Here is a 13854-nt window from a genome sequence, read left to right as displayed (position 1 = left end):
TAAAGGTCATAAATACAAAATTACTCATTTATAAAAACTATTGAGTGTATTATATAGGATTTACCCCCATTTTCCAAGGGTATCTTGACAAAAAATTATAGTTTTTAGATTTTATAATATCTCTTTGCTTTTTTCTTTCCAATGTAATTAGACTCTTTAACCGCAGTATACGTTCATTTAAGCTCTTTATACTTTTTGTTGACCAAATTGGATGCTTAGGGCCTGTTTGGACTAGCTTATTTTAGAGTTTATATAAAACAGCTTATGTAAATAAATAAGTTTTTATGTATTATTTACAAGTTTTTAAGGTAGTTTATAAAAAATAAAAAAACTGTTTATGAAGATACAATTTTAGTGAGAGCTTATAAATTAAAATAAAAGGTTATTTATTTACATAAGCTATTTTTCATAAGTTCAAACCAAATGTGTCCTTATTCTACAAAGCCAACTTCACTTAGTAGGATAAAGCTTGTTTTGTATTGTTTTTTAGTTTAGTTTAGTTTTGTTGTGTTGCATAAGTATCAACCCTTTTAATATTTGGAGCAAATCTTCGCCATCACTCTCATAATCCGAAAACTTTTGGATATTTCCTTTCCACTCTCCTTTCTTCTCATGCTTTTTATTCGAATTATAACAAAAAGGGATTAAATATGTTTTTGGTCCCTATAAATATACCAACTTTTTGTTTTAGTCCCTCTAAAATTTTCCTGCAACTTTTAGTCCCTAAAAAATATTTCATCTTCACTTTTAGTCCATCTTTTAAAGTAAACTCATGTAGAATTCATATTTTTGAGTCACGCTCTGCCAGGGTTTGGTGAACCACCACGGTTACCTTATTCCGGCCGCCCTTCACCACCTTCTAGACTCACGTTCTGCCATTAGGGATCAATACAACTGGGTAAACGCAGCCGAGTTATTGCTTGAGGGTATTACAAAGGCTGATTCACGTTTTCTCCATACCTTTGAACCTTATTGCCAGTTCTAACTGTTACAGACTTTCTGACCTATCTCTTTCTTGCGATCTCAACTGCCATGTTTGACTGGCAGGCTGAGTTGTCACATCCAGTACCCTTGCCCACGGCTGTGAGGGCTGCAACTCCTCCTCCAGCTGCTGAGCCACCTGTTTCATTCGCACAGGCTTTGATCGGCACCGACAAAACAACCTCCAATGAAAATCTGCCTCGGCCTTTAATTAGAGGGGAACAAGTTAGCGTCAAAATCACGCAAGAAGTTTATGAGAAAGGAACGGCAGTATGCAAACATAACTTGCGGGGACGACTGATTTTGAACAAATTGTGCAAAAAAGGATATTCAGACGAAGCTACAGAAAATCTGGAAAACGACAGGAAATTGGAGCATGACGTCGTTAGGTAGGGGTTATTATGAATTTTTCTTTGCAACTAAGATTGATAAGAGAAATGTCTGGGCTGCGGGCACCGTTAATTGTAAACCTGGTGTCCTAAGGCTTTTCGAATGGGCTAAGGATTTTAACATGCATAATCAACGCAATTCCCATGCTCAGGTTTGGATTCGGCTAATGGAGTTGCCTCAAGAGTATTGGATGGAGAGAACCTTCCGTGAGATTGCAAATGCGGTCGGCACCCCACTTCTAATAGATAATGCGACTACCAACCGGTTGTTTGGCCATTATGCTAGAATTCTTGTAGATATGGATTTTACTCGCAATATCTTCTATGAAATTGTTGTTGAAAGAGAAGGCTTTGTGTTTCCTGTTGAGGTTGTTTACGAGCGCATGCCAGATTTTTGTACACATTGTCAAAATATAGGCCATGTCGTTACTGCTTGTCGGTGGCTTTACCCACGGAAAGAAAACGATAGTAATGCAGACAAGGAAAAGGTAGTTCAAGGGAAAAAGCAGGTTCCAACAAAAAGAATTGATTGGGTTCCTTTAAAGGTGTTTACACTGATTTTTGGTAAACAATCGCTGGTTTCAATGATGTTTACTTGCAAGATCAACCAGTAAATCTTAGGAGCATATTGTGCTTTTGTTGTTTGAAAATAGGAGTAATACTTGTTCGTAAAGTATTTTCGATAAAGTAAAGACAAGAACAAAATGTAAAGAATCGAATCCAATCCGTGTTGAATCCAATCGAAATTTTGTAAATAATGACAGTAAAAGGAAGTACTTTGAAAGGACTTAGTAAAACAAGACTTGAATTACAGAAGTGTTTAAAAGATTGTATTGAATTTGTAAAGACTTAATGAAAGTTGGTACACATATTCATACTTTACAACTTGTGACTCGTTTGTCGCTTCCATACGGACAGTATTAAGTGTAAGTTTTTAGTATGATTGAATTGTGACCCATTTTTCCTAAGAAAAACTACTATTTATACGGATAGTCCTATAACTACCTAATCACATCCTTTCGATTCAAAAATCGAAACTAGCCGTTCGAGAACTAGCCGTTTGCTAACCGCTTGGTCTTATCCACAAGACCTGAAGGCACGTCTACAGCTTCTTTCATCCGTCGAACTAAAACAGCTTCTTCGATTCCTACTGAGGTACACATGTATTTGTCGATGGATTTCTTCACAAAGCTACGCCCCATTTTTGGGTCAAACCCTTGACTGCATTAAATGATCATATTCTCACAAATATTGACTAACAAATTGCCCCCCATAAACGTTATGTTTGAACTTCTCTTTCGATCAGGAGAAACTTGACGTTTTTGAAAATTTCCGATAAAGTATGACTCCTCAGCATGACATCGCTCTTTTAACAACGGGATATTTGAAAAGGTTCAAAACCGCCTTCATCAGGACTTAGTGGGCCATGCCGTCATTGGGAACCATCAAAAACAACTGTTCCATGCGATGATTGACATCTGTCCAACATCAAAAGCTATATATGACCCTGAGTCATACTTTTACTCTTACTTTGTTTCTCTTTAGTATTTTTACTCTTTTCACCATCCCCTTCTTCTAACTTACGATTCAAACACTGTTCATCGTTTACTGAAACAAAAATTTGAATCTCCATGACGCGCGCAGAAGGTTCCTCTTCTCAACCAACGAAACAACATGAACCAAGTGCCAATTTTCCCATAAATCCTCAGTTTATGGAAGAACCAGATGTCAAAGAAGCTGAAGACAAAATCTGGAAATCCCAGGTAATCATCTCATGCCCAAACTCATCGCATGCATACCTAGGGCCTTTGCCGGACGACTCCGACGATCAGAAAAAACTAGACACCGTTTTTCCTTGCAACGAGGCACAATTGCCTCTTATTTTCTCAAAAGGTCCATATGACCTAAGTTTTTTGAAGTCTAAATTTAGGACCGAACCCAAGATAGAAAATAACGAGAAATACCTTGACTGGCTGGATAAAGTGGAGAAAATCAAAGGTCCCTTTTGGAAAGAAATGGGAATCTTCGATCTTATTCAGCTATCCCGGCAGGGACCAAAATATCATAATGAGATGATAATCGCTGCTCTCCATTTCTGGAACCCTTCAACCAATAGCCTTCACTTAAAGTGTGGGATACTGACTCCTACTTTGCTAGATGTTGCTGGTCTAGTCGGTCTGAAACCTGTAGGCCAAATTTTCGACCCTGATACTCATTCCTCGGAGATATCTTTCGATTTCTCGAGACCTGCCTATGGTAACTTCATCATTGATCATCACGACACTTCTAGTACCACAGTGTCTGATCAGGAGCATATCGCCTTCTTGACTTATTGGCTATCCATGTACATTTTTTGCTCAAGATCGATTCTGATTCCCAAGAAATTCACCACTTTAGCAATCCAATTGCATGAAGGGAGGGATATATGCCTAAGCAAGCTTATCTTAGGATCTCTATACGAGAGTTTGAACCATGCAGTATCCAGTATAAAGGATTTCCAACTTGGTAGCAGTCTCATTATTCCTGGCCCTATCTGGTTATTCCAACTGTGGCTTCTGGCCACTTTCAGAACAAAGTTGGCAGTTCACCTGCCCCCTGCTCTTTCGAAAGCTTATGATAATAGGTCAATCGAAGGTCTAGGTTTGGCCATGCTTCAGTACGGAAATAGGAGTTCTCCTGATTTGTTTGCAGTGGCTTACAACGCCTTCTTAGGCTGCACGTCTTTCACACCTTCGATGGCTCCCTTTACTACTAGATCTCATGGGCCTTCATGGTTTACAACAAGATTCCCAACTGATTCTACTGAAGAAGAAGTAGATATTAATGCCATCTGGGAAGCTATCAACCTAACCATGTGGCTAGGCAATTTGGCTTAATTCAGATCAAGCCAAGTTCATTGTACAAGTGCTTAGATGATTTGAGGCAACCTCTCATAGAGCATGTCTGGAGGTCTACCCTTCGTCGGGCTCAACGACAAAAGCTTATTTTCGAACCCAAACCATTTACTTCATCTTTTGCATGCACGGAAGTGTTCTATCGATGGTGGCAGTGCTATTTTAAGCACCAATCCGATCGTATAGATCCTGATACTCTACTTCCTGAACTGATCCTTGCTTTTCACACTGTGCAGAGAAAATCGAAGAAAAACAAAGGTACGCATATTCAAGAAATTCGAGCTTTTCAAAATTTCTTTCAAACTGTATATGATCCTCTCCATCTAAAGAGGACAGTTCATTATGCGGTTAAAACTTTAAAGGATAAGATTCCCGACAAACTTCCTTCGATGTCTTTTCCACCCTTTACCCCTAGTAAATATCTTTTTGCACTTCATTTTAAAACGAGGTTTCCTGTTTTGCCAACTAGTCCGTTGGCCTTGGCCATTAGGCCACCCTATCCCAAATGGTTATTTTGTGATAGTATAATGGGGATGAAACAAAGATTTATAAAGAGGGAAAAAGACAGAGTAACTGCGACCAAGCACAGCCTATATACATATAGATGGCATCTGCACTTAAATGATCCTCATATTCGAATTTTGTCCGAAATGGGATTAGGTAATGAACCCTTTCGATTTTTCTCTTGTAGAAAAACATCCAAATTCCGAGTCTATTATATTTGAATAAAAGAGGATACTTATCTGTTTTGTGTTTATGGCTAGCAGCGCTTCCTTTGGCCTCAGGAGATGTAGAATATCCGGAAGAAGACAACTCTCGAAGGACATCCAGATCGAAGTCTGACAAGACTACTCACAAGAAGAAATCTTCGAAAACGGACAAGAGGAAGAAGTCCGAAAAATCTTCCAAAGGAAAACAAGCCCAGACTGTCGAAGATGAGGTAAGTCATTCCTCGAATGACTTCAAACCATACTCTCCGTATGAAGTCTTTTAAACTTAAACTTCCTTGCAGGTTGAAATTTCTCCTGCTGCTACCGAAAGAGCCGCTGTCTCTGAGCCAATTCAACCGAAAGAGAGTCGTAAAAAGAGGAAACATGATTCTCCGGCCTTCGAGACAGCTGTAGTAGAAGAAACTTTGGGTCAACCTAGTCCCAAGAAGATGAAAACTCACAAAGATTCAAATCCTAACAGTGCTCATTCTTGCGTTGGTGACAATGCTTCGAAGGTATTTTTTCACAAAACCCTCTTTGTTTAATTATTTTTAGCCATGGGTCTCGAAATATGCCTCTCACAACAGTATTTCTCTCGCAGGCCATGCAAATTGATATTCCCCAACATGCTCAAGTTGGTCAAGCCGAAGCTTCACCTATTGCTGAAGAGGATGAAGGTGTCGAAACTAGCGTTCTTACACCTGATCTGGAGATCACTTCTCCTAATCACATCGTGGTTGACTCAAGTGATCGTCAAGGTGAAGTGCCGGAAGAAGGTAGTGACATGGGAGTGGATCTCGATGCCGATCAATTTATCGTTACTCCCAGAGACGATCCCATTTCTGAAAACCCTCCGCTCACTCATACCCTGGATTCTAAGGGCAATGCTGAGCCATCTCAACATGATCCAACTTTGGTTCCAACAAACCTAAGTCAACTTGAGGAGTCTAATCCCTTGGATGCTTTCGATCTTTTGGCCAGTGACATCCTCATGTCTAGGAGCACCGGAAAATCCTCCAATGTGTCGACTGGGGATCCTTCTCAAGCTTCGACCGAAAACCTCTTCGCGGAATTTCGAAGCAAAGTGTTGAGAGTTGATTTATTTGAAATCATAGAGCAAGATGAGAACGCTGTTCTCGAAATACAAGAAATATTTCGCAAACTCATAGCTCTTCCCTCAAGTCTCAAGTTCCAGCAATTTTTTAAAGCTTTAGAGCCTTTATTGGATAGCATAAAGCAAGGGTGTCTTCAAAGAAAAGATGGCAAGTCCAAGCTTGAGGAACAGACCTTCCGATATGATCAGCTGTTGGACGAGATTGCTGCATTTAAATTCAAGCTGGAAGCCTTTCGACAAGAAACTCCTCTCATCCAATCTCAAGTAGCGGATATTGACTTGTCAATTGCTCAATATAAAGCCAAAATCGAGCAGCTGGAGGGCCAAAAAGCCCAGCTTTTGGCCAAAGAGGGTATAATGAAGTCAGAGGCCCAAATTGCCATCCAGAAGATTAAGGAATCGAAATCTTCTCAGCAGGAAATAACACTTCTCACTGCCCAAGGTAAAGCCCTTGAAAACAAACTCGATGGCTTGAAACAACAACTGCATCAACTTACTTCTGGTTTTCAAATGTAACCATCTTGTATCGAACCCATCATGGGAGTTTAGTTCCTATTTTGTTTTTCCATTGTACTCGTATTAACTTTGTAACGGTCTAGCAACCGTTTTTAAACTTGGAGTAATATTTATTGAGAAACTATATTTATTTCTAATTGCTCTTTTTATTGGAACAAATCTCAAGATGATCACAATGATGAGAAACCAAAAAGTCATTTCATAACTTGGTAGGATTAGTTCACCTAGGGAACCGTAAATCTTCCAAAAAAGCTAATTATGAGATTCTTTTTAGGGAAGATAAAACATAAAGTATTTTTACAACTTCCTTCCCAAGATTTGGCAATCAAACCGTCCATCTGTTGCCACGTGTCTCTTGATGATCAATGACGATCCAAAGAGAAGAACCGTCGCTTGTATTTCAAGGGGGAAAAAACCCCTTTTCAACTTCCCACTCTTCTTATAAATAGCGTTCTTTGGGTCTTGTCTCTTCATCTCTCACTTATCTTTCTTTGTGCTTATCAAACACTTCTCCACAAACAAAACTTTCTTCATGGATTACATAAATTGTTTGAGTGATGATCTGATCATAGACATCGCTGCAAGAGTTGCTAAAGACAGCATGTTTGATCTTTTTTATTTTCAAAGACAAAACAAAAGGATTGCTGCTCTCTGCAGGGACCATAAGGTCTCAAGAGCTTTTGGTGAGGATTGCATCAGGTTGCTCACCGATCTGAAGCCCACTCATCCTAAGTTGGATTTCCAACTTCGTTTGTGGGAGCATGGACATCATATGTTCTACATTTTGAGATGTACCCAATTCATGTTGGATATTGAGCCATGCATTCCTACCGTCAAAGGTTTGCTTAAGAACGCCATGGATGCTGGTTCTGTGACCGCTCTCTACTTCGACGTACTGCTGAGGGCGCTTGACGGTATCACACCTGATACTGCTGAACTCTTTCATGATTTCTGGTCTCTTTTGGAGACAAGAAACGTCGCGCGCTATCGCAGGGAGATAACAGGCGGGGATACCCGTTTCCGCTTCGTCTAATGGCTGGTACAAGAGATTACTGCCTCCCCAGTTAATCCGTCGTCGATTCTGCAACAACTGGCACAACTGTCGCGGGGATGGATTGAGGCGCAACTATCGAGGGTATCATCCTGCTGAAGATGAACAATATGATCTCCAGCGCTTCTGCCTTAGGTGTCGTCTAGATAGCGAGATTCGATGGTTCCTCGATCTTTTTGGATTTGGCCAGCTTATGTAGGGCTTTCCATCGAAGAATCATTTTCTGTTTGTAGCATTTCTTTTGTAGTGGTTTACTCTGCGCTCTTTTAAAGCTCATTTTGAAGCTTTTTGTGTAAACCGCCCATTAGTTGGCCCCATGAAATGCTATATTTGAATTTATCTTTTCGAATTACTCTTGTATGATTTTAATTTCCTGCAACGTTGGTTTATACTTTTTCAAGTACTTTCCATTTATTCGTAAATCCTTCGATCATCGTTTAATTCTTCGATCTCATAAGCATTATTCGAAAAGACCCTTAATATCTGCCATGGTCCTTCCCATCCGGGTGAGCATTTTCCCAAAGCTCTATCTTTCTTGTCCATTGATAAGATCACTTTCCATACCAAATCTTCTTGGGCAAAAAACTTCGATTTTACCTTTTTATTATATGCTTTTGCTACATTTTCTTTTTGTCTCGCAAGGACTTCTAACGCTGTTAATCTTTCTTCATCGAGATCGGTCAATTCGTCCATGACCATGTCCCAATAATGATTAACTGGTATTTCGCATTGTCTTTGGATTATGACTGATTGCAACAGAATCTCTACTGGTAGTACAGCATCATGACCAAATGTCAACGTAAAAGGTGTAGTGTTTGTCGATTCTTTGGGAGACGTTCGACATGCCCATAAAGCTTCACCTAATATTTCAGGCCAGTTCTTGGGCTTTGCCTTTATTTTTCGTTTAATAATGGCAATGATGTTTTTGTTCGCTGCTTCAACTTGATCATTTGCTTGTGCATAGTATGGTGTCGAAGTTAGCAATTTAAAGCCTGTATCTTCGGCGAATTTCACCATCTTTCGACCAGTAAATACGGATCCTTGGTCTGTGGTTATGGTTTCTGGAATACCAAACCTATAGATGATGAACTTTTGGATAAAGCTTATAACTTCCTCTTGAGTAACATCTTTTAAGGGAATTGCTTCTATCCATTTTGTAAAATAATCTATTCCTACTAAGATATATCTGTATCCTTTTGATGAAGTGGGTTTAATTTCCCCTATCACATCTAAAGCCCATCCTCTAAATGGCCAAGGTTTGATTATCGCATGGAGTTCACTTGCTGGGACGCGTTGAATTCCAGTGTATTTTTGGCATCCTTGGCATCCTTTTGCGAATTCTATGCAGTCTTTGAGCATAGTCGGCCAATACAAACCTTGTCGAAACAAGAGCCATTTCATTTTGTGGCCTGCTTGGTGTGTCCCGCATGTTCCATTATGAGTATTAGAAACAGCCAAATACGCGTCTGTTTCCCCTAGGCATTTCAATAAAACTCCTTCTGAAGTCTTTTTGAATAGTTCATTACCCATTATTACATAGCTCAAGGCTCTGTATTTCACTTTTCGAGGGGTGGCTCCATTTGGATTTTCCAGATAATCTACTATGGGCTTTCGCCAATCATTTTCATTTAAATTGTTAATGACAAAAATTTCCACAAAATCCGTACCTTTTATGGACTTTTGGCTTGCTCTGGTCCCCCCAAGTTTTGGCGTTAACGATTCGCCAGAAAAAGACTCTATCGAATTTCGCCTGTTTCTGATTTCTATTGGCTCTTGCGTCTGTTCCTTAGGGACTTTGTATCCGGAAGCCTTCTGTGCCAGATCATTTGCATGTTGGTTCTCCATTCGAGGTACGTGCCGAATGCCCACATGGGTAAATTGTTTTAGCAATCTGCTAGCTATTGCATGATAGGTGACCAAACTTTCTTTAACGCACCTATATTCTTTAGTCATCTGTTTGAGGACAAGTTCAGAATCTCCTTTGATTTCGATGTGTCTTGCCCCCAGTTCGAGTGCAATTTCTAGACCTATAATTAAGGCTTCGTATTCGGCCTCGTTGTTAGAGCAAAACTGATTGATTCGAAACATGTATTCAAATGTATGATCTTTAGGCGAGATTATGACTATCCCTATGCCAGTACCATTTTTATGACTAGAACCATCGAAATATAAATTCCATGGATGGTTGTCTATTTCAGTTGTCAAAACCTCGCTCACTGAATGATCTACAATGAAATCGGCCACAATTTGGCCTTTGACAGCTTTTAATGATTGATAAGTCAATGAATACTCTGTCAGTGCCAAAGCCCATTTCCCGACTCGGCTATGTAAAATTGGTTTTGACAGCATATGTTTAATGATATCAAAATGGGAATACACATAAACATCAAAAGGCTTTATATAATGCTTAAGTTTTGTACATGAGAAGAATAAACACAAACAAAGTTTTTCACTAGGATGATATCTTGTTTCAACATCATTAAGTACTCGACTTAAATAATAAATGGCCCTTTTTGTGCCATATTCATCCTCTTGTGCTAACATGCTTCCGATGGTGCCATCTGACGTTGCTATATATATCTTCATTCTTCTACCTTTCAACAAAGGGGAAAGAACCGGAGGATTTACCAAATAAGACTTGATTTCATCGAAAGCTTTTTGGTGCTCTGGTTCCCATTTGAAAACATCATCTTTCTTTAGTCGGAGTAGTGGTGAGAAAGCTTGTGTCTTGCCACTTAGGTTTGATATAAACCTTCGGAGAAAGTTGACTTTTCCTAATAGAGACTGTAACTCTTTCTTTGTAGAAGGAGCCTTGGTCTCAATTATTGCTTTGGTTTTGTTCTGGTTGATCTTGATTCCCTTTTTATGCACGACGAACCCTAAGAAATCACCCGCACAAACCCCAAATGCACATTTTAAAGGATTCATTTTCAATCCATATTGCCTCATCCTTTCGAATGATCGGTGTAAATGTTCCAAGTGTCTCTCTTCCGAAGAAGATTTCACTACAATGTCATCTATGTAAACCTGCATAAAATTCTCTATGAAATCATGGAACATTAAATTCATCGCTCTCTGGTATGTAGCACCAGCATTTTTTAGACCAAATGGCATCACTATCCATTCATAACATCCTAACGCCCCTGGGCATCGAAATGCGGTCTTAGCGATATCTTCTTTTGCAATAAAGATTTGATTGTAACCAGAGTATCCATCTAGCATACTCAAGTAATCGAAACCCGCCGCTGAATCGACTAGCATTTCTGCTACCGGCATTGGGTATTCGTCTTTAGGGGTAGCGAGATTCAGATCTCTAAAATCTATGCATACCCTTATGGTTCCATTTTTCTTTTTAACTGGAACTACATTTGCTAGCCAATCTACATACCTTGCAGGCCTGATAAAGCCGCATTTCAACAGTCGATCGATTTCTTCTTTGATCTTTGGTAGGATTTGTGGAGCGAACCTACGCGGAATCTGTTTGACTGGCTTTTTGTCTGGTCGAATTGGTAACTTTAACTCCACTACTTCTCGTTTCAAACCAGGCATTTCGTTGTAATCCCATGCAAAGCAATCTTTGTACTCTTTCAACAGCTCTGCAATTTGACATTTAAATTTTTCAGGGATTTTGGCACTTACATAAGTGGGTCTTTTAACTATCCCAACACCCAGATCAATTTCTTCGAGGGGATCTTATGCCTTCATTTTTGTGGTGGATCCCATAGGATCCTCTTCGAAGCCCAACGGTTCATCATCATAAATGCAATCCAGTTTCTGGTCTTCGACATCAACATCTGTCGATCCGTCTTCTAACTTCTCAGTTTCTTCTTGCTTCGAAGATTCGGCCTCTCTGGCCGTTTGTAACTCTTTTTCGGCCAAGTAGGCCGTAATTCTCTCCCACATACTAGGATCAGACATAATTTAAATTTCTTGCGCCCCCCCCCCCCTAGTGGTGGGGTAGCATATTCAGAAGCATTAGGGACAAGGTTATCAGCAACCTTTTTGTATGCTTGGGCTCTAGTTACGAGCGAACTTTCACTCTCCAACTGAGCTTCTTGTTGATTGACCATTACAAAATCATGGTCTCTGAATTCGTTTTCCCACACGAACCCTGCTTCTGGTTGCAGCTTCATTGAGTACATTTCATCATTCGAAGTTATCTGTTCGGGTCCTGGAGATATGACTGGGGCTATATGTGCCAGCTGTTTATCGAAATTCTTCTTGGTAATAGTGTTTACTTCAGCCAAGAAATAACTTTGATCGGCTTCCACATTTTCAACTAGCCCATCTTCTTTCCATATGGCAATCCTTTGATGCACCGTAGAGGGAACTGCACTCACACCATGTATCCATTCCCTACCCAACAGTACATTGAAGTTTGCTTTCGACGGGACCACCATAAACGTTGTTATCCTTTTGGTGCTGCCCACCATTAATTCCAGTTCGATGGTGTTATCACGATTTTGGGGTATCAAGTCATTAATTGGCTTGAACCTTTCAATCTTTGATATTCTCTATTTTTTCTTAGGAAGGGTAAAATTGAGAAAACCCTTAGAAACTCTAAGTTCGGGGGTCGTTTTCGTTACGGGAAGGTGTTAGGCACCCGTAACGACTATAGTATTCTATAGGAACCGTTTTCCTAGCTTTATGTCTACGCTTTATTTTTATGCTTATTTATTGAAAAGAAAGTTTATTTAGTTTAAGAATGGAGGGAGGAAATGTTTGAGATTTTATTTTATTGGACTTGGAGAGGTTTTGACCTCTTGCCTACATACCCTTTTAAGGGATCAAAATTCCATGTAGTTCTCTTCCAAAAGTATTTTTGGTGTGTTTCAATTGATTTTAGTTTTTGAAAGTGGTTTTGAAGAAGAGAAAGAGGCCGTAAAGGCATGAGAGGAAAAGATAGTGAATTGTTGGTTCAATTATTAACAAAAAATGTCTAAGTAGAAATTAAGATTCATTTGAACTTGATTAAGAAAATAAAGGAAAATACAATGGAGTTTTGACTCCAAGGTTTATTAGGAAAGATTTGAATGATGGAATTAATTTGCTTTGAAAAATGAATATTTTCTAAGTATCGCGTCTCCTAAACATACATCTAAAACGGTAAACATACAACGTGTGTGCGTGTCGGTACTTGTGTCGGTGTACATCACTATAGAGAGTCCATTGTCCTTTACATTGCCCTAGTTTACATGCTATGGTCTTGTAAGGAATTTAAAAGGAAATTAAACTACCTAAAATTACATGTCCATTTGACATAGAAATTGAAAAGGTAAAGTGGCTAAACTATGAGAGATGGGGATGAAATGGTAAAATGCTCAAGAAATGGATGAAAAATGAAATAAAATGGTTAGTAGTATAAGGCATAAAATAGTAAGAAAAAAAGTAAGCAATTGAATATGAGATAAAACGGTAAAATGACGACAATAACCAAAATATAAAAGGAAACGCATTACTTGAAACACAAAAAACTAACAAAACATATTAAAAACAGTAACACAAGCATATGATCAGTAGCATATTCATCACAAGATTGCATATTAATCACTCATATCATGGATCAATATATCATGAACAAAAAGTGGCAAGAAATTGCACAAAATTCCACTAGAAAAGAAGAAAAATAACCAAGAAAATACACATATATTTTTATCAATTTTATAACATGTAAAACATCACAAAAAAGTAAAAAAAAAAAAAATGTATCAAGGAACACATAGAAATTTTTTAGGAATTTTTACGAGAAAAATAGGACGAACAGTGGTTCAAACAGCAAGAAAGCATGGTGCGAATAGCAAGAAAATAGCAAAAAAAAAAAGAAAACCAAAGACAGAGGCCCAAGTTCAACGCCTAGAAGCCTGGGTGCACAGGAACCACATGATTGATCCAGGGAATCAAACCCTAGATCAAACGGCCAGGAATGAAGGGAATTGGATCGGTCTTGGAGCGGTCCGGTTCACTGGCCTATAAAAGGAAGGGAGCGCCGGTTTTTTCATTTGCTAAACTCCTTTCTCTCTCTAACTCCCTCGCTCTCTCACTAGCCTCTCGTCTCTCTCTTCTCTTCGCCGGTTTCTGGAAGGAGACGGCCGGAGAAGATGAAGATTCATCGGAATCTTCATCAACTCCGCCGTGAATTCCAGATTCCGACGAGCCCTAACCTCACCAAAAAATCATGAATCCTACATCAATCTACTCG

General features: G+C 39.2%; 1 protein-coding gene across 1 annotated transcript; it reads right to left on the bottom strand.

Annotated features, from left to right (window-relative positions):
* Positions 1–8066: 8066 nt before the first annotated feature.
* LOC120578156 (uncharacterized) lies at positions 8067–11204 on the bottom strand. The gene is made up of 2 exons (XM_039830433.1): positions 10143–11204; positions 8067–10061 (listed from the first exon to the last, which is right to left on the bottom strand). Exons 1-2 carry the CDS (start codon positions 11202–11204, stop codon positions 8067–8069), a joined length of 3057 nt encoding a protein of 1018 aa, XP_039686367.1.
* Positions 11205–13854: the final 2650 nt, after the last annotated feature.

The sequence above is a fragment of the Medicago truncatula genome, chromosome 1 (genome assembly GCF_003473485.1).
Source record: "Medicago truncatula cultivar Jemalong A17 chromosome 1, MtrunA17r5.0-ANR, whole genome shotgun sequence".
NCBI lineage: Eukaryota > Viridiplantae > Streptophyta > Magnoliopsida > Fabales > Fabaceae > Medicago > Medicago truncatula.
The sequence above is the reverse complement of the archived record's forward strand: the minus strand, read 5'-3'. Positions and strand labels throughout refer to the sequence as shown.

Coding starts and splice junctions, on each gene's coding strand:
- LOC120578156 (XM_039830433.1), bottom strand. CDS start 11,204: ATGCCTGGTTTGAAACGAGAAGTAGTGGAGTTAAAGTTACCAATTCGA. Junction 10,062..10,142: donor CCATTTATTATTTAAGTCGA/GTACTTAATGAT, acceptor ACAAAACTTAAG/CATTATATAAAGCCTTTTGA.